Below are 24,224 nucleotides of genomic sequence, written 5' to 3'. Positions count from 1 at the left end.
GAAGCAAACACTTTAAAACACATATTATTTTAAGTATTAACAAATTTTTTCATAGTAAACCATACCTGTTATTTTTGTTCCCTCTTTGGTCTCAGAAGGCACTCCAACACCATATTCATTTTCTCCGGAGACACGGAAGTAGTAAATGCCACCTTCTTGCAAACCAGTCACTTTGTAGGACAGGCGATGACAGTTGTTTGTCACGGTGACCCACGCCTTTTTGCTAGCTTCTCGTTTTTCAATTACATAGTTCTTTACAGGTGCTCCACCATCATTTTCAGGAACATCCCAAGATAACACAGCAGATTCTTTAGTTATGTCTTTTGTTGCAATATTAGATGGTGGGCCAGGTGTATCAAGAACTTTGACCATTAAAGTCAAGGCGGTAGTGTTCAGGATGTTTTGCAACGTTAATGTATATTTTCCAGAATCATTTCTTGTTGCTTTTTCAATAGTAAGAGATGTACAATTACTTGAAGTGTCAATGCTTGCACGTGTACGGAGATTAGTGTCTGGTTTGTTCCATGTTACATTTGGGACTGGTTTGCCTCTGAAAGGAACAGTCATTGTGAACGATCCACCAGCCTTTACAATTAAAGTCTTCCGCATTTCACTGTCAATTTCAAAGGCAGGTTCTTCCTCTCTTTCTTTAGCCACCTGAGGTTCTGAGACATCACTTGGTTCACTGACACCCATTTTGTTAATGGATTTCACTCTAAAAACATACTCAGAGCCTGACGTTAATCCAGTTATGGTATATTCTGTGCCTCTTAAATTCTGAATAGCTGTTGTCCAGTCAGTTTCATCAGTTTTCTTGTATTCAACAGTGTATCCTGTTACTGGAGCACCTCCATCAAACAGTGGCTTTGTCCAACCAATTGTGATATTTGACCTTGTAGAATCCATAATCTTAGGTTTAGATGGGGGCGATGGCAAGAAGATTGGATCTTCTGCCTTAATCAATGGTGTGGTTTCACTTGGGAGACTGAGGCCAGCAGCATTTTCTGCATAAACCCGGAATTCATATTCACATCCCTCACGGAGACCCGATGATTTCACTCTTAAATCATAAACTGGCTTTTTGTTTACACGAATCCATCTTAGGCTGGTTTTCTCACGCCTTTCAATTACATAGCCTGAGATCTCACTGCCTCCATCAGACTCGGGTCTTGCCCAGCACAGAGTTATTGAATCTTTGCTCACACTGGTGATCTCTAAAGATGTAGGTGGGCTTGGAACTGTAAATGGGTCTAGGGCTTTGACAGCAACACTTTCTAGAGGCTCACCAACGCCATACTTGTTAACTCCCATGACTCTGAAAATATATTCATTACCTTTCAGTAATTTTGTCACTTTACAAGATGTTGTTTTAAGCTCTCCTTCACAAAGTGTCCATGCAATTCTGCTGGTCTCACGTTTTTCCACAATATAATGATCAATATCTGCACCACCATTTTCTTGAGGGGGTCCCCATGACAAATGGCACTTTTCAGCAGTAAGGCCATTTATTTCTAATGGACCTGCAGGTGGGCCAGGTCTATCAAGTACTTTGCAATTAATTGCCAAAGATTTTGTTCCTGCAACATTCTGTAATGTTAGTACATACTGTCCTGAATCCCCTCGGATACAGTCCTTAATGGTTATTGCAGTAGTGAAATCTGTTGACACTATTTCAACTCTAGCTTTCCCTTCGAGCTCCTTGCCATCTTTTGTCCATGAAATCACTGGTATTGGCCGTCCTGCAACATCAGCATTGACTTTAAACACTTCTCCAGCTTTCACAACTACAACATCTCTGAATTTGGCATCCATCATAATTCTTGGAGCCTCTACATCATCTTTTACGGTCACAGGTCCAGTTGATTCAGATGGCTGACTGAAGAGTCCAGCAGCATTCTTTGCAATCACATGGAATTCGTAACGCTGGTCTTCTGTAAGTCCACCTACATCAAAGTATGTTTCTTGCACATTAGTAAAATTACATTTTAGCCAACGACCATCTGGTAGTTCTCGGCGTTCAATAATATATCCTGTTACTTTAGCTCCACCATCGTATTCTGGTTTAGTCCACTTCAATGAGACAGATGTTCTTGTAATATTAGTAACTTCTGGTTGACCAGGAGGATCACATGGATCTCTTGCAGCAACTGGTTCACATGCTTTGCTGCATTTGCCTATTCCAGCAATATTTTCTGCATACACACGATACTCATACATGAGTCCTTCATCAAGACCTGTAACTTTCATTTGTGTATCAGTTATGAGGCTCTTGTTGACTTTTGTCCAAAGAATGCTGCTTCTTTCTTTATGCTCCAAATGGTATCCTAGTACTACGCTGCCTCCATCATTAACTGGTACCTGCCAAGTTACAATCATGAAAGATTTGGTTGCATGTGCCACACGAGGCGTTCCTGGAGGACCTGGAGGCTTAAATGGATACTCTGCCACAACAGAAGGAGAATTGGTATAAGTGCTCTTCCCATAGCGGTTTTCTGCACAAACACGGAACTGATATTCAGATCCAGTGACAAGCCGAGATACTTTAATTGATGTTCTTGCAACTGCTGCAGATACGACCTCCCATGTTGTTGTGGTAGTATCTCTCTTCTCCACAATGTAATTGCTAATGTGACATCCGCCATCATATGCTGGAGGTTTCCAAGACAGAGTTACACTATCAGCACTAACTTCATCAATTTTAACGTCAGTTGGTGGCCCTGGTCTGTCAAGAACAACTACAGTTAGAGAAACTGTTGTTGCTCCAGCAGTATTTGAAAGATGTAATTCATACTGTCCCAGATCTTCATTTGTAGCTTCCTTGATGGACAGTGAAGTTAAAGACTTTGATGTTTGAACATTTACCCTGGTTGTCTGTTTTAAGGGATTCCCATCTTTCTTCCAGCTAACAGTGGGAAGAGGTCGCCCTCTGAATGGAATGTCAATCTTAAGATCATCTCCAGCTTTTACCGTGAATGTGTTAAAAAGAAGCTCAACAGATGGCTGGATTTCAATATCTTTTGCAATGACTGGGACACCAAGTTCTCTTGGATCACTTTTTCCTTTTTCATTAACAGCAATCACCCTGAAGCTGTACTCTTCTCCCATACTTAAGCCTGTTACTGTTGCTTCCAGTGTTTTCACCTGGGTACATGCACTCCATTTTACACTTCCTTTAGTCTGCATTTCTACTATATAACCAGTAATTTTGCTACCACCATCACTCTCTGGCTTTTCCCATTTAATTGATGCAGAATTGCGAGTCACGTCAACAAGAACGACCTTTGAAGGTGGAGAAGGTGGTTCAGACACCTTAACTGGATCAGCAATTTCTGCTGGTAAACCAGCCCCATATTCATTTACAGCCAGAACACGGAAATAATAACTACATCCTTCTTGTAGCTGAGTAATCTTGAAGGAATTCTTAGTACAGTTGCTTGTAACTGTGGCATATGCCTTCCTTGTAGATTCTCGCTTTTCAACTACGTAGTTGGTAATTTTAGCTCCACCGTCAATAAGTGGTGCTTCCCAGGCTAAAGTTACAAAATCTTTTTTCACTTCTCTGATTGTCAGGTTTAGAGGTGCACTAGGTGTATCAAGCACTCTGACATTAACAAAAGCAGATTTTTTGCCACTGTTGTTCTCTAATGTAAGATTATATCTACCACTATCAAATCTATTGACATTGTCAATGACCAGCATTGTGTAGGAACTGGTGACTTCAATCTGAGCTCGCTCACTAATTGTTCCTTCTGCTTTCTCCCATTTAACTTCAGGTTCTGGTCTTCCTTTGATGGTGACAAACAGGCGTAAAGTACCACTAGCACGCACAGTGACTACTTTTCTGAGATCCGCATCAAGTTCAATTTCAGGAGGTTCAGTCTTGTCCTCTGCTAAGACTGCACCAGGTATAGTCGCAGGTTCTCCAACTCCTTCTGAGTTGATGGCACAGATGCGGAAGTTATACTCCTGGTTCTCCTTCAGTTTGGTCACGGTGAACTGTTTTGCTTGTAGGCCTGTTGGTGGGGTGCAGGTAGTCCATTCATCAGCAGCAGCTTCTTTTACTTCCACTACATATCCTTTAACAGGAGCGCCACCATCATAAATGGGCTTACTCCAGGCCAGGGAAACTGATGACCTGGAAGTATCTGTAACCTTTGGATTGGTAGGTGGACCTGGTGGATATAATACATCACAAGCACGATAGAAAATGGATGGCTCACTGGGTTCCCCTACCCCTGCAGCATTTTCAGCAGACACTCTAAACTCATAGAAATGCCCATCAGTTAAACCTGTTACTCTGAATCGCAAGTCTGTCAGCCTTTTCTTATTGCATTTGGTCCACCGGATACCATCCTTGTCTCGTTTTTCAAGTATGTAACCTTCAATTTCAGCTCCTCCATTGTCTTCTGGGCGACCCCATGTTACCACCATAGAATCTTTTGTGATTGCTGAAACTTCAGGTGTTGAAGGAGGACCAGGGGGCTTGTATGGATTACGAGCCACAACTGGTTCAGATTCCAAGGGCTCTCCAACTCCATATTTATTCACTGCCATTACACGGAAAATGTATTCATTGCCAGGAAGGAGTTTGGTTACTTTGTGATTTAGAGCCTGCACATCTGTTGCTACTTGTGTCCATGAAAGCCTACTTGTCTCTCTCTTCTCAATGATATAATGTGAGATACTAGAACCACCGTCATGTGAAGGTGGAGACCATGACAAGTAGCATTTTTCTGCAGTGACACCTGTAACGTTCAAAGGTCCTTCTGGAGGTCCTGGTCTGTCAAGCACTTTCACAGTGATTGGTATAGATTTGGTGCCACCAACATTTTTGAGGTTAAGAGTATAGTGACCTCCATCTACTCTTATACAGTCTTTGACAGTGAGACTTGTTTTCTCAATGGTAGATTTAATTTCCATTCTTGCAGTTGTTTCTTCAAGGTCTTTACCATCTTTTGACCATGTAATATCAGGAATAGGTTTGCCATGGATATCAGCTTCAAGAACAAAGGTTTCTCCAGCATGAACAACAATGACATCTCTGTATTTAGGATCCAATGAAGCTCCTGGTGCTTCAATTTCATCTCTGGCAGTAATAGGCCCTGTACTTTCAGATGGTTCACTCAGGCAACCTGCTGCATTTCTTGCAATTACTCGGAATTCATATCGTTGGTTTTCGACAAGACCACTTACTGTAAATTCTGTTTCCAATACATTTGTAAAGCTGGCTTTCATCCAGCGACCGTCTGGTAGTTCTTTCTTTTCTACAATATAACCAGTTATTTTGCTGCCACCATCATATTCTGGCTTTTTCCACTTCAGTGTGATATTACTTCTCGTAACAACAATGGCCTCTGGGCGGCCAGGTGGGTCACAAGGATCTCGGGCAACATACAGTTCTGATACTTTGCTGACTTTGCCAATGCCAACAATGTTTTCAGCAGAAACTCTGAACTCATATTCAAGACCTTCTTCAAGGCCGTCTGTTTTATATTTGGTGTCCACAATAAGTGACTTGTTCTGCTTTGTCCAAAGAATGCTGTTCTTATCTTTACGTTCAAGATGGTAGCCAAGAATTTTGCTTCCTCCGTCATTGACTGGTTCATGCCATTGTACAATCATGTGGTCCTTGGAGGATGCTGTAACAAATGGGGTTCCAGGTGGTCCAGGCACCTTGTAGGGGTATTGCACAACAACTGATTTAGAAGCCAAAGGAGAGCTCTTCCCATATCTATTTTCAGCAGAAATCCTGAACTGGTATTCAGTACCTGTTTTAAGCTTTGTTGCTTTGATGGTTGTTCTTGCAACAGTTGCTGACACAATGTTCCATGTGGTAGTGCTTGTGTCACGCTTTTCTACTATATAGTTGCTTATCTGGCAGCCACCAGTATAATCAGGTGGTTCCCATGATAAAACAACAAAGTCTGCACTAATTTCATCAAAGCGGACAGGTCCTCGTGGTGGGCCAGGCTTTTCTAGTACAATTATGCTCAGGTGCTCTGTTGCTGTACCTGCTGCATTTGTTGCTGTTACTGTATATTTACCAAAGTCTTCCCTGTTGCTTTCTTTAATATGTAAAATAGTTGATGTCGTCGTATTCTCAATATTTAATCTGGTTGTCTGTTTCAGTGGCTGCTCATCTTTTGTCCAAGTAATAGTAGGTTTGGGTCTACCTATAAATGGTACTTCTACCTTCAGATCTTCTCCAGCTTGTACACTGTATGTATTAAACATCAGTTTGAAACTTGGCTCAATAGTCAGGTCTTTAGCTATCACAGGAATTCCAAGTGCTCTGGGATCACTTTTGCCTTTTTCATTGTAGGCAATCACACGGAATTGATATTCCTGTCCTGGACTCAAACCAGACACCTCTACATTACATGTTTTGGTCTCACTCACAACACTCCATTTTTCTGTTCCTTTAGGCAACATTTCAACAAGATATCCCAAAATTCTGCTACCTCCATCATGTTCAGGTTTTTCCCACGTAAGTGATGCACTTCTCTGAGTGACATCAGTGAGTGTTACTTTCCCAGGAGGCAGAGGTGGCTCTGAGGCTTTGATAGCATCCCTGGTTTCAACTGGAACACCAATTCCATATTCATTTTCAGCCATAACTCTGAAGTAATAAATTGCTCCTTCTGTAAGATTTTCAACTTTAAAACTTGTCTTGGCACACTTAGCACTTACATTTGCAAATGCCTTCCTGGTTGACTCACGCTTGTCTATTACATAGTTCTTTACCTTTGCACCACCATCAATAATCGGTGGCTCCCAAGATAATACAGCAGAATCCTTCTTTATATCCTTTACCACTAAATTTTGTGGGGGTCCCGGCGTGTCCAAGACTTTCACTGTAACAAATGCAGATTTAGAACCACTGCTGTTCTCCAGCTTGAGAATATACTTTCCAGCATCATTTCTATCACAGTTGTCAATTGAAAGTTGTGTGTAGTTTATGCCTTTATCAATCTGAACTTTTTCTGAGAATTCACCTTCTTCTCGGGACCATGTGATATCAGGTGTTGGTCGTCCCCTGAATGGTATGTGAATCCTAGCAGACCCACCAGCTCTAACCACTATCCCTTTCCTTAGCTCTGAATCAATATCAAGCTCTGGAGCTTCAAGTTTGTCTTCTGGTTTAATAGTACCAGGAACTGATGCAGGCTCTCCCACACCGATTTTGTTGAGAGCACACACTCGTAGTTTGTATTCTTGATGTTCAGTAAGCTTTTTGATCTCAAATCGAGTGGCACGTATGCCCATCTGTGGAGTAACAAGTGACCATTCATCTTCATCTGCTTTACAGATTTCTACAAGGTATCCCTGGATTTCACAACCACCATCATAAATAGGTTTACTCCAACCGAGTGTAACTGAACTTTTGGTGGTATCCACAACATGGGCGTTTGTAGGTGGGCCAGGCTTGAACATTGGGTCACAAGCTTTGAAGTAGGGAGAAACTTGGCTTGGCTCACCAACTCCAGCAGCATTTTCAGCAGAAACTCTGAATTCATATTCATGATCCTCTGTTAAACCCGTAACTCTTAATCGCAAATCTGTAATGCGGCGTTTATTGCATTTTATCCATCTGATGCCTGCTCGGTCTCGCTTTTCTACAATGTAACCTACGATTTCACTACCTCCATCACTATCTGGCCGGGTCCAGCACACAGTCATAGAATCCTTTGTGATGTTGGTAATTTCCAAGGCCTTTGGTGGTCCAGGAACCACAAATGGATTTTTCATCATTACTGGCACAGATTCTAATGGCTCACCAACCCCATATTTGTTAACTGCCATGATACGGAAGACATATTCATTTCCTTCCAAGAGTTTTGTTACTTTCAGCATTGTAGGTAAAACTTCTGAAGCAACCACAGTCCATGCCAGGCGACTAGTTTCTCTCTTCTCTACAATGTAATGAGAAATATCACTGCCACCATCATGAAGAGGAGGACCCCATGCCAGTGCACATTTTTCAGCTGTAACTCCTGTCACTTGGACTGGGCCCTCTGGAGGTCCTGGCCTGTCCAAAACTTTTACGTTTACTGTTACTGTCTTTGTTCCTGCAACATTAGAGGCTTCTAGAATGTACTGTCCACCATCAACTCTAATAGCATCTTTTACAATTATTAATGCGCTGAAATCGGTGTTCTTTATTTCATATCTAGCAGTGTCCTCAAGCTCTTTATCGCCTTTGTACCACTTAATGGTTGGTAGTGGCTTTCCATGAACATCAGCCTCAAGTCTGAATGTCTCACCAGCATTTACAACAATAGTTTCTTTGTACTTCGGATCCATTGAAATTCGTGGAAGTTCAACTTCATCCCTTGCTGTTATTGGTCCTGTACTGTCAGAAGGCTTGCTTATTGCACCTGCAGCATTCTTTGCAATTACTCTAAATTCATATCTTTGGTCTTCAGTAAGTCCTGTAACAGTGAACTGAGTTTCAATGATATTTGTGAAGCTCGCTTTCATCCAGCGACCATCTGGTAAGTCACGTTTCTCTACAATATAACCAGTAACCTTGCTTCCACCATCATATTCTGGTTTGGTCCACTGTAGAGTAATAGAGCTTCTTTTTATTATTATAGCTTCTGGGCGACCTGGAGGATCGCATGGATCTCGAGCTACATAGCACTCAGAAACTTTACTTGTTCTGCCTACACCAACGATGTTTTCTGCAGAAACTCGAAACTCATACTCAATTCCTTCTTCAAGGTTATTTGTCTTAAAACTTGTGTCCTGAATGATAGTCTTGTTTACTTTAGTCCATAGGATGCTGTTTTTCTCCTTTCTCTCAAGATGGTAACCCAACACTTTACTGCCACCATCATTTACTGGTTCGTGCCATTGTACAACCATGGAGTCTTTTGTAACTGTTGTCACAAATGGTGTCCCAGGAGGTCCTGGTTCCTTGTAGGGATACTGTGCTACGACCGGTGCAGATTCCAATGCAAAACTCTGCCCATACCTGTTCTCAGCAAATATTCTGAACTGGTATTCTGAACCAGTTTTCAGTTTAGTCACCTTCAGTGTAGTTCTTGCAACAGTAGCTGAAACTGTGTCCCATACAGTGGTCGTTGTATCTCTCTTGTGCACAATATAGTTGGTGATTTGGCAGCCGCCTGTGTACACTGGGGGATTCCATGACAGGGTAATACTTTCTGCACTTATTTCATCAAACTTCACAGGTCCAACTGGAGGGTCAGGTTTGTCTAGAGTAATAATTTGAACAGAGGCAGACTTTTGCCCAACAACATTAGCCACAGTGATTTCATAAGTGCCACTGTCTTCTTTGCTAGTTTCTTTAAGGGTCAATACAGTGAGGTCAGTTGAATCACTAACATTGACTCTTGTTGTCTGCTTCAATGGCTGGCCATCTTTAACCCAGGTAACAGTTGGCTTAGGTCGACCTGCAATTGGTATTTCTACTTTTAGGTCCTGTCCCACCTGAACACTGTAACTGTGGAAAGCAGGTCTTACATCAGGTTCAATCACCAGGTCTTTGGCAACTATTGGAACTGCAAGTGCTCGAGGATCACTCTTACCCTTTTCATTTACAGCCATTACTCTGAAAAGATATTCTTCCCCTTGAGTTAGATTAGTAACAACTGCTTCAAGTGTTTTAACACGAGCACACTCTGACCACTTCTCACTACCCTTTGCTTGCATTTCAACAATATATTGTATGATTTTGCTACCACCATCATGTTCAGGTTTTGCCCAGCTTAGTGAGACACTGTTTCTTGTGACATCCTCCACTGTTATTTTCCCAGGAGGCTGTGGAACTTCAGCAACTTTAATTGGGTCACTGGTTTCTGCAGGGAGGCCAATTCCATATTCATTCTCAGCAGAGATTCTGAAGAAGTAATAGCAGCCCTCCTGAAGTTGATCTACTTTCCACGAAGTCTTGTGGCAGTTTGTTACAACAGCTGCATATGCCTTTCTTGTTGCTTCACGCTTTTCAATAATGAAATTCTTTATTTTTGCTCCACCATCCAAGAGAGGAGGCTCCCATGAAAGTGAAACAGAGTCTTTAGTGATCTCTCTGATTTTTAAATTAACAGGTGCACTTGGGGTATCCAGTACTCTTACACTGACAAATGCAGACTTTGTTCCACTGCTGTTTTCCAAGGTCAGAGTATATTTTCCGCTATCAAATCTGTTAACATTATCTAGGACAAGGGAAGTAAAGCTACTAGTGGTATCAATAATCGCTGCTTCTCTGATATCACCTTCCACTTTACCCCATTTTACTTCAGGTGTTGGACGACCTCTGATGGGAACAAACAGTCTTAAGGAACCTCCTGCTCTCACATTTACAATCTTCCTTAATTCCATGTCAAGGTCAAGGTCTGGTGCCTCCATCTTCTCTTCTACAATAACAGAACCAGGAACATCTGCATGCTCTCCAACTCCTGCTTTATTAACTGCACATATGCGGAATTTGTATTCATGTTTTTCCACTAATTTTTCTACTTCCATGTGAGTATTCTTAATTCCAGTTGGAGGGGTACAAATTGACCATTCACCATCACTTACATCACATTTTTCCACAATGTATCCCTGAATTTCAGAGCCACCATCATATATAGGTTTACCCCATGAAAGAAAAACTGAAGATCTTGTGACATCCGTAACTTTAGGATTATTGGGTGGACCTGGCTTGTAGATAGGATCACATGCTTTGTAGTAAGTAGAAGGTGGACTTGGTTCACTTAGACCAGCAGCATTTTCAGCTGAAACTCTGTACTCATAATCATGATTTTCAATAAGACCAGTCACTCTGTATCGCAGTTCACTTATCAGGCGTTTGTTACATCTTGTCCAGCGAATGCCTTCCTTATCTCGTTTTTCAAGGACGTAGCCAAGGATTTCACTGCCACCATCTGAGGCTGGTCTTTCCCATACAACTATCATAGAATCCTTGGTAACTGCTGTGACTTCTGGAGCCTTTGGAGGAAGTGGCACAACAAATGGGTTCTTTGCGACTATTGGGTCAGACTCAAGAGGTTCACCAACACCATATTTATTTACTGCCATGATGCGGAAAACATACTCATTTCCTTCTAGAAGTTTTGTAACTTTGCAGTTCAGGGTTTGCACATTTGAGTCAACAATAGTCCACACCAAGCGACTGGTTTCTCTTTTTTCTACAACGTAGTGTGAAATATCACTACCACCATCTTGTAGTGGAGGTTTCCATGACAGTGTGCATTTTTCAGCTGTAACACCTGTAAACTCAACAGGTCCTTCTGGAGGTCCAGGTCTATCAAGAACTTTGACATTAACAGGAACCTTCTTTTCACCTGCAACATTCTTTGCCAGTAGTACATACTGCCCACTGTCAACTCTCGTGGCTTCCTTCACACTGAGGCTTGTTGCAAAATCAGTAGTTTTTATTTCCATATGAGCAGTGCTTGTCAGCTCACGATCACCTTTTAACCACTGAATGGAAGGTATTGGTTTGCCATGAACATCAGCATCAAGCTTGAATGACTCACCAGCATGCACTACAATAGTGTCTCTGAATTTTGGATCCATACTTATCTGAGGTGGTTCTACCTCATCTCTTGCTGTAATTGCCCCTGAGCTCTCAGATGGTTCACTGAAAACACCTGCAGCATTTCGTGCTATAACACGAAACTCGTATCTCTGGTTTTCGACTAGACCAGTTACCTCAAACTGAGTATCAATGACATTTGTAAAGCTTGCTTTCATCCAACGGCCATCAGGTAATTCCTTCTTCTCAACAACATAACCTGTGATTTTACTTCCACCATCATATATAGGTTTCTTCCACTGGAGTGTTACTGAGCTTCTTGTGACAATTACAGGTTCTGGACGACCTGGAGGGTCACATGGGTCACGTGCAGTATAGCATTCAGATGCTCTACTTGCCTTTCCAATTCCCACTATGTTTTCTGCAGAGACTCTGAATTCATATTCAAGACCTTCCTCAAGGCCAGTTGTCTTAAATTTGGTATCTGGAAGAGGTGTTTTGTTCAGTTTAGCCCACAGAATGCTGTTTCTTTCTTTGCGCTCCAAGTGATAACCAATGATCCTGCTACCGCCATCGTTGACTGGTTCGTGCCATTGTACCACCATGCTGTCTTTTGTGGTATTTGTTACAAAAGGAGTTCCAGGTGGACCGGGAACTTTAAATGGGTATTGGGCTACTATTGACTCTGAGGTGAGATATGTACTCTTCCCATATCTGTTCTCAGCTGCAATTCTGAACTGATATTCACAGCCAGTCTTTAAACGACATGCTTTTATAGTTGTTCTAGCAACAGTAGCTGACACAATATGCCAAGTCGTGGTGGAAGTGTCTCTTCTTTCTACAATGTAATTATTGATAGAGCTACCACCATCATACTTGGGTGGTTCCCAGGAAATGGTAATACTATCTGCTGTGACTTCATCTACTTTTACTGGTCCAGTTGGAGGTCCTGGTTTGTCAAGGACAACAATATTGAGTGTCTCAGTTGCTTCACCAGCAGAGTTTGTAAGTTTAACTAAATATGATCCCACATCTTCTCTGCATGCTTCTTTTATTGTTAACACTGTGTTGTTTTCTGAGCTTTCTGCATTTACTCTTGTAGTCTGCTTCAGTGCCACATTGTCTTTATGCCAAGACACTGCCGGTTTGGGTCGACCAACAAAAGGAACATCAACCTTTAAGTCCTCTCCTGCTAGAACACTGAAAGTGGTAAACAGCAGTTTGAAAGCTGGGGGGATCACAAGATCTTTTGCAACCACTGGTATACCCAGCTGGCGAGGATCACTGATACCTTTCTCATTCTGAGCTGAAACACGGAAGGTGTATTCTTCACCTTGGATCAGTCCTGTGATGGTTGCTTCAGTAACTTTTACGGTAGCACAGGTTGACCACTTTTCACTGCCTTTGCTTTGCATTTCTACAATATAGCCCAGAATTCTGCTACCACCATCATGTTCGGGTTTTTCCCAAGATAAGGTTACACTATTTCTTGTCACATCCAACAAAGTTATTTTCCCTGGTGGAAGTGGTCTTTCTGACACTTTTATGGATTCTGAAGTTTCAACTGGAAGGCCTATTCCATACTCATTTTCAGCAAGGACTCTGAAGTAGTAGTTGCAGCCTTCTTGCAGTGAATCAACTTTCCAGCTGGTCTTGTGGCAATTGGCATTAACAGTTGAATAAGCTTTTCTTGTTGATTCACGCTTTTCAACGATATAATTTTTTATTTTAGAGCCACCATCTATGAGAGGAGGCTCCCATGTGAGTGTAACTGAAGATTTTGTAACTTCCTTTATTTTCAAATCTTGAGGTGCCCCTGGAGTATCAAGAACTCTGACATTCACAAAAGCTGTTTTACTACCTGAGCTGTTTTCAATTGTCAGTATGTATTTTCCACTATCAAATCTATTTACATTTTCAACAATAAGTAAAGTATAGGAGCTTGTTGATTCAATGCTTGCCCTATCCAAAGATTCCCCATGTTCTCTTGTCCATTTAACTTCAGGTGCTGGTCTTCCTTTAATTGGGACAAAGAGTCTCAGAGTACAGCAAGCTCTAATAGTTACAACTTTACGTAGCTCTGCGTCAAGTTCAATCTCTGGAGGTAGCATTCTTTCTTCAGCTTTTGGAGTGCCAGGAACAAGAGCAGGTTCCCCAAGACCCTCAGAGTTCATAGCATATATCCGTATTTTATACTCTTGGTTTTCTTTCAAGTCAGTGATGGTAAAAGAAGTGGCCTTTAGACCCACTGGTGGAGTTACAATCTTCCACTCATCTTCTTCAGGTAGAGCAATCTCAACCATGTAACCTGTGATCTCCGAACCACCATCATATATTGGTTTGTTCCATGCTATTGTAATAGAAGACTTGCTGCTATCCAAAACACGAGGATTACCTGGGGGACCAGGCTTAAACACAGTATCACAGGCTTTATAGAATGGACTGGTTGGGCTTGGCTCACTGACACCAGCAGCGTTTTCTGCCATGACTCTGTATTCATATTCATGGCCTTCTGTCAGTCCAGACACTTTAAAACGTAAGTCAGTAACAACCCTTTTGTTACATTTCACCCACCGTAGACCAGTCTTGTCTCGACGTTCCACAATATAGTTAGTTATTGGGCTCCCACCATCAGAATCAGGATGGCCCCAACAGACAACCATAGAATCCTTTGTAATTGCTGTAACTTCAGGTGTTTTAGGTGGATCAGGTGGAACGTATGGATTTACTGCAAGAATGGGCTCTGATTCCAGAGGCTCACCAACTCCGTATTTGTTAACAGCCATAACTCGGAACACGTACTCATTGCCCTTCAACAGTTTAGTAACCTTCAGTTTAGTCACTGGAACTTCTGCGCCTACAGATGTCCACGCCAATCTACTTGTTTCACGTTTTTCAACCACATAATGGTCAATCTTTGCTCCTCCATCATCCAGCGGGGGTAGCCACGACAGCACACATTTTTCTGCAGTGACTTCAGACACAGTCAAAGGCCCTTCTGGGGGACCAGGTCTATCAAGAACTTTAACATTGAAGATATGCTTGGCAAAGCCACCAGGGTTTGTTGCAGTAAGAGTGTAAGCACCACCATCTCTTCTTGAGGAATCTTTGTTGGTGAGAGTGGTAGAGAAATCTGCTATTTTTATTTCTAATTTTGCTGTGTCCTCAAGTTCTTTTTCTCCCTTTGTCCATGTCATAGTTGGTGGAGGGCGACCTGAAACATCAGCCTCAAGTCTAAAAACTTCACCTGCTTTCAGCACTATGGTGTCCTTGTATTTAGCATCCACCTTTATCCTTGGTGCTTCAATGTCATCTCTACAAGTGATTGCATCTGATGGCTCTGAGGGCTGACTAACAGCTCCACCAGCATTCCTAGCAATGACACGGAATTCATAGGCAGCATCTTCTGTTAAACCACTTACAGTGAATTCAGTCTCCAGTATATTGCTGAAATTAGCCTTCAGCCAACGGCCATTAGGAAGGTCTCTTTTTTCAACAGTGTAGCCAGTTATCTTAAAACCTCCATTATATTCTGGTTTAGTCCACTTCAGTGTAACTGCATGTCTTGTAATGTTCAGAGGTATCGGCTTACCAGGTGGATCTATTGGGTCCAGGGCAAACACAGGCTCAGATGGCTTGCTTGGCTTACTCTTCCCAGCCAGGTTTACTGCTATAACACGGAATTCATATGCAATGCCATCGGTAAGTCCAGATGATTTGAAGATATTTCCTGGCACCAACATTTTACTTACAGTCTGCCAAACAATGCTGTTTCGCTCTTTTCTTTCAATGTGATATCCCAGTATTGGGCTTCCACCATCACTGACTGGCTCATTCCAGCTAATGGTCATGGTTTCTTTGGTGACTGCAATCACCTGAGGAGTGCCAGGAGGCCCAGGTACCTTAAATGGGTAGTTGGCAACTACAGACTCTGAAGTAATGGCTGGACCAACTCCATATCTGTTTTGAGCTTTAACGCGGAACTGATACTCAACTCCGGTAGTGAGACGAATGGCTTTAAATGTAGTGCGTATCACTGTAGTTGCCAATTCAGTCCATGTGGTACTGTCGGTCTGACGCATTTCTACAACGTAGTTACTTATTGGTACACCACCATCATTCAAAGGAGGCTCCCATGAGAATGTTAGGAAATCACATGAAATTTCTTCAAATTTGATTGGTCCAGTAGGTGGTCCAGGTATGTCATGAACCTGAACTGTGATTACTTCACTAACTTCTCCAACAATATTTTTAGCTGACAGTGGATATTGACCACTATCACTTCGAATACATTCATTGATGGTCAGTATGGTTGCAGTTGCTGTATTTTCATAATTTACCCTTTGTGTTTGCTTAAGTATTTGGTCTTCTTTCTTCCAAGTCACAGTAGGCCTTGGACGACCAAGTACAGGGATTTCAATCTTGATATTGTCCCCAGCTTTGGCAATGACTGTTTTCTGGTAAAGAGCACGGAGGTCAAACTCTGGTAGCATTGTTTGCTCCTTGATAATAACTGGTCTGCTTTCCCTTGGGGCACTTCTTCCAGCACTGTTAACTGCCATAACCTGGAAAGTATACTCTTCATTTTCAGTTAGATTCTTTACTACACAATCCAGCGTTTTTACAGTGGTGATGTGTGCCCACTGGTTGGTTCCTTTTCTCTGTGCTTCAATTACATACCCAGTGATCTTGCTGCCACCATCATGTTCTGGTTTTGGCCAAGCTAGGCTAACTGAATTCCGTGTTACATCCATAATATTAAGGCTCTCAGGTGGGGATGGGGCCTCAGAAGCTTTTACTGGTTCTGTAGTTTCAGCTGGCTCACCAATACCATACTCATTTTCAGCTAGTACTCTGAAATAGTATTCACACCCCTCAGCCAAATTAGGAACCCTGAAGGAACACTTCTGGCAGTTGGTTGTGACTGTTGAATATGCCTTCCGAGTTGATTCGCGTTTCTCAACGATGTAGTTGGTTATACGTGAACCTCCATCTACCAGAGGCATATCCCATTGGAGGGTGATGCTGTCTTTAGTTATTTCTCTAGGCTTAAGGTTTATTGGTGGACCTGGTGTATCCAAGACTTTTACATTTACAAAGCCAGTCTTCTTACCAGCAGCATTTTCAAGAGTCATTACATATTTTCCTGCATCATATCTGGTGCACTCTGTGACAATCAAGAGTGTAAAAGAGTCGGTATTTTCAATACTGGCACGTCCTTTGAGTGAAACATCATCTTTTGTCCATGTAACTTCTGGTGTTGGACGTCCTTTAATTGGTACAAAAATCCGAATAGTGCATCCAGCTCTAACAACAAGTGTTCTTCTTAGCTCAGCATCCAGTTCAAAGTCAGGAATCTCTTCTCGGTCAACGATTTCCACGCTTGGAATTATTGCTGCTTCACCGACACCTGCAGCATTCATCGCAGAGATTCTGAAATTATACTTGGCCCCGGTCTGCAGAGGAGCTACAACAAACTGAGTGATTCTTAAAGCAGTCCCTATTGTGTCTTTCACCCATTCATCTTCTCCTTCTTTTTGATGCTCTACTATATAGCCAGTGATTTCAAGACCACCATCATAGTGAGGCTTGTTCCAGGCTAAAGATGCACTTGTCTTTGTGGTATCAGTCACTCTTGGATTTGCAGGTGGACCTGGTGGGTCTGAAAAGCAAATAAAAGATAAAACATTACATTACAGCAGAAGTCATTTATATGCTCTCTGAATGTGTTCCCTAACCATCCCACCCAGCCCCAAAAAGAAAAAGCATGATACTGACATGCAACATCTTTGCAAAGGACTGAGTTTGAAGTGTCACTTGGTGGTCCGACTCCAGCTCTATTTTCTGCACTGACACGGAATTCATATTCGTTTCCTTCCAGAAGACCAGTTACTTTGCATCTAAGATCTGAAACTGGTTTCTTTGTGGCTCTCACCCATCTTAAACCTTTCTTTTCTCTTCGTTCCACATGGTAACCAGTGATTTCACTTCCACCATCATCAACTGGCCTTTTCCAGGTAACTGTGACAGTATTTTTAGTCACATTTGTTACTTCTGGTTTTCCAGGAGGGCCCGGAGGACCTGTTCAGGAAGAAAAAAGTACAGTTAAACAAAAAACCAAGTCTTTAGAAATTAATAAAACCACACTGGAATTCCTTAGCTTGTTCTACTTACCAAATCTATCCACCATTTTAACTGGTTCTGATTGTACTGGTTCACCCTTGCCATACTTATTTACAGCTGAGACACGGAAAACATATTCATTTCCTTGAATGAGCTTGCTAACAACATGCCTACAGCTCTCAATATTTTCAGCAACCAATGTCCAGAGCAGTCGACTAGTTTCTCTCTTTTCAAGAACATATGATTTTACTGGTGATCCACCATCTTCTGCAGGAGGTGTCCATGTAAGAGTCGCTTTTTCTGCTGAAACATTGCTGATCTCAATAGGCCCTGGAGGTCCTGGAATATCTAAAACTTTCACATGTACAGTCTCCTGCTTAGTGCCGAAAGGATTGGTTGCAGTGATGGTGTATTCTCCAGAATCTTTTCTGGCTGCATATTTGACACTTAGAGTAGAAGAAGTTGGTTTGGTTTCAATGTGCACAAGCTCTGAGGGTCTAAAATCTTTTCCAGCTTTAGACCATGCTGAAGTTGGAGGTGGTTTGCCACGGATACTAATAGCAGACAGTGTGATGGTTTCCCCTGCTTTTACTGTTAAACCTTCCTTCAAAGTAGGATCCAGAACAATGCTTGGTGCCTCTGTCAAAACAAAGTCAAAAAATACTGATTGTTACAACAACAACACAGGGACAGGAAACAAAAGAAATTTTATAATAATCATTCAAGTAAAATTCTGCCTTTTCAATGCCATCTACATACCATACTCATCCTTGCATATTATGGTTCCAGTGGATTCAGATGGAGGACTGATAGCTCCAGCAGTGTTCTTTGCTCTAATTCTGAATTCGTATTTGCAGCCTTCAGTAAGGTCAGTTACAGTAAATGCACAGTCTGGAACATTCACATGATTAGCTTTCATCCAAGTCTTTTTGGGTAAATCACGCTTTTCAACAATATAGCCGGTTAATTTATGTCCACCATCATATTTTGGTTCTGTCCAAATGAGTGTTACTGAGCTCCTGGTTACATTGATAACTTCAGGCTTCCCAGGAGGATCTAGGGGAAAAAAATAGCAGTCAAACAAAAGCTATTTCAAATTTCAGAATTTTCCTTTTTATTCTCCCGATGACTTACCAATAGGATCAAGTGCCACAACTGGTTCAGATGGAAGACTTGGTTTACCTACTCCAGCCATATTGATTGCCATTACTCTGAATTCATACTCCAGACCTTCAGTTAGCCCTGTCACTCTGAAATCTTTCATTCTTATTGGCGTTGTATTTGCTCTCTTCCACAGAAGACTATTTCTTTCTTTAACTTCAATGTGATAGCCTAGAAGATAAATGATGAGACAAAAATAAGGGGGGTTTTCTAGAAACCCTAATTTCTCACAGCACTGTGAAACATCATACTGCCCATATTGCATGTTGCATATGCATTGTGCAAGAGGAGCACTGAAAATCAGGTTAAGAAATGGATGTGGACACACACGGTGGATGTACATAATTGCAATGAGGAGGTGTTTGTAAATGCAAATTGCTAATTTTGTAGACCCAAGTATTGTCACATACAGGTGAATTTGGGTCTATTTCTTTACATATTTTGGCTCTGAGAAAAGATGTTGTTTCTCAGCTAGCATTTTCCCAACATTTGAGTTATTTCTTTTTTTAAATAGGAAGTGAATCAGTGAAATCAGTCAATTAATCGGTCAATCAATCAATTTAGTGCATAAACACCTGCTACTTTTATCTTACCTTTTGGCAGAGAGAAAGAACTATTAAGTAGTATTAACTACTGAAATGCTAGGGAAGTTTTGGGGGATGTACCTGTGATTGGTGAACCTCCAGTTCTTCTGGGATCAGTCCAAGTTAAAGCTACAGACTCATGCCGAACAGCAACAATATTGGGAGGTGGAGGAGCATCTGGGACATCTAAACAATATTGAAAAAAATGCAGCAGTGTTAAAAATTATTATCACCTCTAAAATGAATTTTTTAGATTTCAAAAATTATAATGGATACTTACCAAATGGATGTTTTGCAATGACAGGCTCTGATTTAAGACCTTCCCCTACTCCATATTTATTTTCAGCCCTGATCCTGAATGTATATTCATTTCCTTCATGAAGTCTTGTAACTCTAAATGTGGTTTTCTGGACAGCAGAGGCACAAGTCACCCACTTATTGTTTACATTATCTCTCTTCTCTAGAACATAGTTAGTGATTTCTGAACCACCATCGTCTTTTGGAGGGCCCCATTTTAAGGTTATGGCATCAGCTGTGACTTCTTCAAATTTCACTGGACCTGTTGGTATGCCAGGTTTGCCAACAACTTTCACAAAAATAGTGCCTTCCTTGCTGCCAGCAACATTCTTCAGAGTTATTGTGTATTTTCCTGCATCAGCTTTCTGGCAGTCATGTACCACAAGGGTGGTGTTAACTGCTGTAGATTCAAATGCAACTCTCCCACTCTCAGTAATTGCCTGGTCTTCATCCTTCTTCCAAGTTACGGTTGGGACAGGCTTGCCTTTCATAGGGATTTTAAGACGGAAATTGCTACCCTCTTTAGCAGTATAGCACAAATCAGGTAGATCTCTTAAGTCAAGTTCAGGTGCCGCTGTAAAAAATGAAGGAATCCAGTTATTCCACCATACATAAACTCTGTGGTAAAATTAAGATGCTGTTTTAAAGGTGTCTTATTTCTATGTGTACATGGTAATGACAGTATGCATAAAATATAATTTGGATAAGTAAAGCATTGAATTAATGATCTTGCTTCTCACCAACATCATCTCTCGCTACAATTGTGATCTCTGATGGAGTTCCATATCCAGCATCATTTTGGGCCCTCACTCTGAAAGTGTATTCTTGTCCTTCTTTTAAGTCTCTCATTGAAAAATGGAGGTTCTTTCCCCGCATGACTTCTTGCCATTTATCTTCACCAATCAGGACCTCAACAATATATGCAGAAATTCGGCTTCCACCATCACTGACAGGCTTCTTCCATACCAAATTGCACGAGGATTTTGTTACAGCTGAAGCTTTTAGATCCACAACTGGCCCAGGTGTTTCTGGAAGGAAGAAAAGAACAGTAAGTTTTCATTCAAGCTAAAAGTAGAGATTATTTGAACAAAAAAAAAAAATAGGTGACAACGATTCATTTTTCCTACCAGAAGCTTTGACAGCATCACGAGTTTCACAGGGATCACCAATACCATATTCATTTTCAGCAAAAACTCTGAAGAAGTAAGATTTGCCTTCTTCTAAGTTAGTTATCCTGTAGCTTGTCTTTGGACATTCTGTTGTCACTGTGGACCATGATTTTCTTTCTGCATCACGTTTTTCAACAACATAATTTGTGATTGGACTGCCCCCATCTACCAGAGGAGGTTCCCATGTAATGTAGGCAGAATCTTTGGATGCGTCCTTTACAACCAGGTTAATGGGTGGGCCTGGAGTATCTGGATAAACACAACACCACCATATTTGATTTAGAAACAGACTTTTAAAAAACAGTTAAAAAGTAAACAAATATATATTATAATGGGAAAGCCCTGAAACTTACCAAGTACTTTTACAACAATGGTGTACGACTTTTTGCCACAGCTGTTCTCCAGACTGAGGACGTATTTTCCAGCATCATATTTATTTACATTTTCACAACGCAGGAAGGTATCAAAATCAGTTGATTTGATGTCTAATCCTTGTCTATCTCTTAGGTTGGCACCCACTTTAGACCATGAAATCTTAGGAGGTGGACGTCCTCTTACTGGCACGTAAAGTCTCATTGTGACTCCAGCACGCAGCACAAGGACTTTCCTTAGTTCTGCATCAAGTTCTCCTTCAGGTGGAACTGTGTGTTTAAGAAAAAAACCCATGTAATTAAAGCACCATGTTTAAGATTATCACAAAAGTTACAGTGACAAAAACTCCCTTTTTACTGGCATTTCACTAGACTACCCAAATTCTCATGCCCGTGATGATGTTAGTAAGTATCCTAACTCCCATTTGAAAATAATTTGAAAATATACTTTTTTTTTCAGTGATTTCACTTCCTTTTTTTTTTCTGCCTTTACACCATTTATGTTAGAAAGGCTCTTAGTTTCTCTAGAATTCAAAGGAGTTTCAGAGCACTCTGGACTCCAATGCTTTTCTTGAACTAAGTTAGTTTTACAAAGCAATGCTTTTGTAGGTACAGCAAAATGCATACAAAAGGTAGCATCTATCTTAAGGAGTAATTGCATACAATCAAAGAGTATCATACAGCTGCTTAGAGCAGTAATCTTAGCTTAAAATTATTTAGAAGATATGAAGGTGACTGAAAGCTTTAGGAAAGATGAGAGATGTGAAAATTCTAATATTATGACTAGAAAAAGACAAAAAACCCTGAAGATCCAGTAGGAAGCAGAAGGCTATAAAGCATACAATGAAAAAAGCAGACACCAAATTCTATTCTGTTCCTAACTGCTCTGTTTTCATCCAAATTAGCCATTGTTAGCCCACATTTTTTGAGTAAAAATATGTTCCAAATTAATCTGTGCCTGTGACCTGTGACAAAGTGTGTCTTTGAGACTCATCCCACAGATTGAAGCAAAAGTCAACAAGGCAATGTGTTTTCAGTGAACTTACTTAAAATGTCTTTGGCAGTGTGTTTATCCGGAACATCACTTGGATCGCTGTATCCAATCTTATTGACAGCATAAACACGGAACTGGTACTCTGTATCCTCCATTAGCCCCGTTACCACAAATTGTGTAGCCTGTAAATTCTTGGGTAGATTGCATCTGACCCAGTTGTCTGTGTCAGCTCGTTTTGATTCCACTAGATAACCAATGATAGGGCTTCCCCCATCATATGCTGGTTTGCTCCATGACAGGCTTATGGAATTACGAGTAGTATCAACCACTTTTGGGAAAGCAGGTGGGCCAGGAGGATCTGGGAATTAAAACAACATAAAGTTAGCATGCCAAATGCTGCATGATAATATTTGGAAATAATAATGGAAAATATCTGAGACTTTTAGCTTACATTGAGGGTCACGAGCATACACAGCTTTAGACGGTGCGCTAGGCTTGCCAGGTCCGGCCTTATTCAATGCTATCACCCGGAACTCATACTCTGTTCCTTCCTGAAGTCCAGTAGCTTTAACAGTTCTTTCAATGACAGGCTTCCTGGTTACTTTTGTCCAGTTAAGAGCCTTTGTTTCACGCTTCTCAAGTATATAACCAGTTATTGGGGATCCACCATCACTAGCTGGCGGCTTCCAGCTAACAGTCATAAAGTCTTTTGTTACATTGCTAATTACTGGTGGATCACAAGGTCCGGGCACATCTGTGGAGATTTATTTGAAAATTACACTCACATTCTTAAGTAAGGACAAAAATCCAGTGACTAATAAAACTATTCCACAAAGCACTTACCATATGGGTTCTTAGCAACTGCAGGTTCAGTTAAGATGGGGTCTCCAACACCATATTTATTTTCAGCACAAATGCGGAACTGATACTCATGTCCTTCTATCAGTCTCTCCACAGTGCAGCTTGTAATGGGTACATTGGCACTGACTTGGGCCCAGTTAGGTCTGCTTGTTTCACGCTTGTCTACAATGTAGTTAGTAATTTCTGAACCTCCATCTTCCAAAGGAGGTTCCCAAGAAAGCATTGCACGATCTGCATACATATGTTTGACTTTGACAGAAGCTGGTGGGCCAGGCTTATCTAGAACAATTAACATCACATTGTTATAGTTCTATCTCTTGCTATATAATTTAATTATAAATGTGTTTATTAATAGACAGTCTTTAGCTTACCAAGTACTTTAAGCCTAATGGTTGCTGACTTCGATCCACTTGCATTTTCAGCAGTGATAGTGTAGTCTCCTGTTTGCTTCCTGTTAACACTGAACAACTCAACTGTAGCAAGATTTCTCTTTGTGGTGATCTTAAGACCTTCAGATGGCTTTAAAACTTCTCCTTCTTTCTTCCAGGTGATTGCTGGCATTGGCTTGCCATACACATTTGCCTCCAGGCGCACATTAGTTCCAGCTTTTACTGTAAGCTGTGACTGCATAGACAGATCCAACTCTATTCTGGGAGGAACTGAAAGGAAAGAGCCCAAAAGTTAATTGATCTAGTAGGAGGTAAATGTCTCATTATTCACATGAGTGTTAGTTCCCATTATGCACAGACTCCTCCCAGAGCTATCAAATGCTTTTGTATTCCTTACCATTTTCTGGATGAATGGTCACTGGATCAGAAGGTTCTGAAGGTCGACTAATGTTAACTGCTGTCTTGGCAATTGCTCTAAATTGGTACTGAGCATTTTCTTCCAAGCCAGTCACAGTGTACTCTTCCTGGGGTATTTGATATGGAGTTGTATTGCACCGAACCCACTTATCACCAGGTAATTTGCAAGCCTCCACAAAGTAGCCAATAAGTTTGCTACCACCATCATGCTTTGGTCTTGTCCACACCAGTGATGCAGTACTCTTAGTGACATCAATAACTTCAGGTTTTCCAGGGGGATCTGGCAAATAAAAACAGATTATAACATATTTTTCAAAAAAGAATTAATACATTAAAAAATGGCTTTAAT

General features: G+C 41.2%; 1 protein-coding gene across 29 annotated transcripts in view; it reads right to left on the bottom strand.

The window, feature by feature from the left end:
- The window catches only part of TTN (titin), a 238,208-nt gene that overhangs the window by 28,546 nt on the left and 185,438 nt on the right, over positions 1-24,224 (bottom strand). For all 29 annotated transcript variants that reach the window (XM_074548385.1, XM_074548386.1, XM_074548390.1 and 26 more), the window contains 15 exons: positions 23,856-24,155; positions 23,441-23,728; positions 23,052-23,348; positions 22,660-22,962; positions 22,261-22,566; positions 21,197-21,484; positions 20,802-21,092; positions 20,415-20,702; positions 19,658-20,248; positions 19,459-19,563; positions 18,767-18,964; positions 18,392-18,688; positions 17,684-18,271; positions 17,288-17,590; positions 66-17,171 (listed from right to left, as the gene is read on the bottom strand). In XM_074548385.1, coding sequence (XP_074404486.1) covers positions 66-17,171; positions 17,288-17,590; positions 17,684-18,271; positions 18,392-18,688; positions 18,767-18,964; positions 19,459-19,563; positions 19,658-20,248; positions 20,415-20,702; positions 20,802-21,092; positions 21,197-21,484; positions 22,261-22,566; positions 22,660-22,962; positions 23,052-23,348; positions 23,441-23,728; positions 23,856-24,155 — 21,549 coding nt within the window. The remainder of the gene's footprint in view (positions 1-65; positions 17,172-17,287; positions 17,591-17,683; positions 18,272-18,391; positions 18,689-18,766; positions 18,965-19,458; positions 19,564-19,657; positions 20,249-20,414; positions 20,703-20,801; positions 21,093-21,196; positions 21,485-22,260; positions 22,567-22,659; positions 22,963-23,051; positions 23,349-23,440; positions 23,729-23,855; positions 24,156-24,224) is intronic.

Source organism: Zonotrichia albicollis, chromosome 10 (genome assembly GCF_047830755.1).
Source record: "Zonotrichia albicollis isolate bZonAlb1 chromosome 10, bZonAlb1.hap1, whole genome shotgun sequence".
NCBI lineage: Eukaryota > Metazoa > Chordata > Aves > Passeriformes > Passerellidae > Zonotrichia > Zonotrichia albicollis.
Note: the sequence above shows the minus strand (reverse complement) of the source record. Positions and strands in the feature narration are given on the sequence as shown.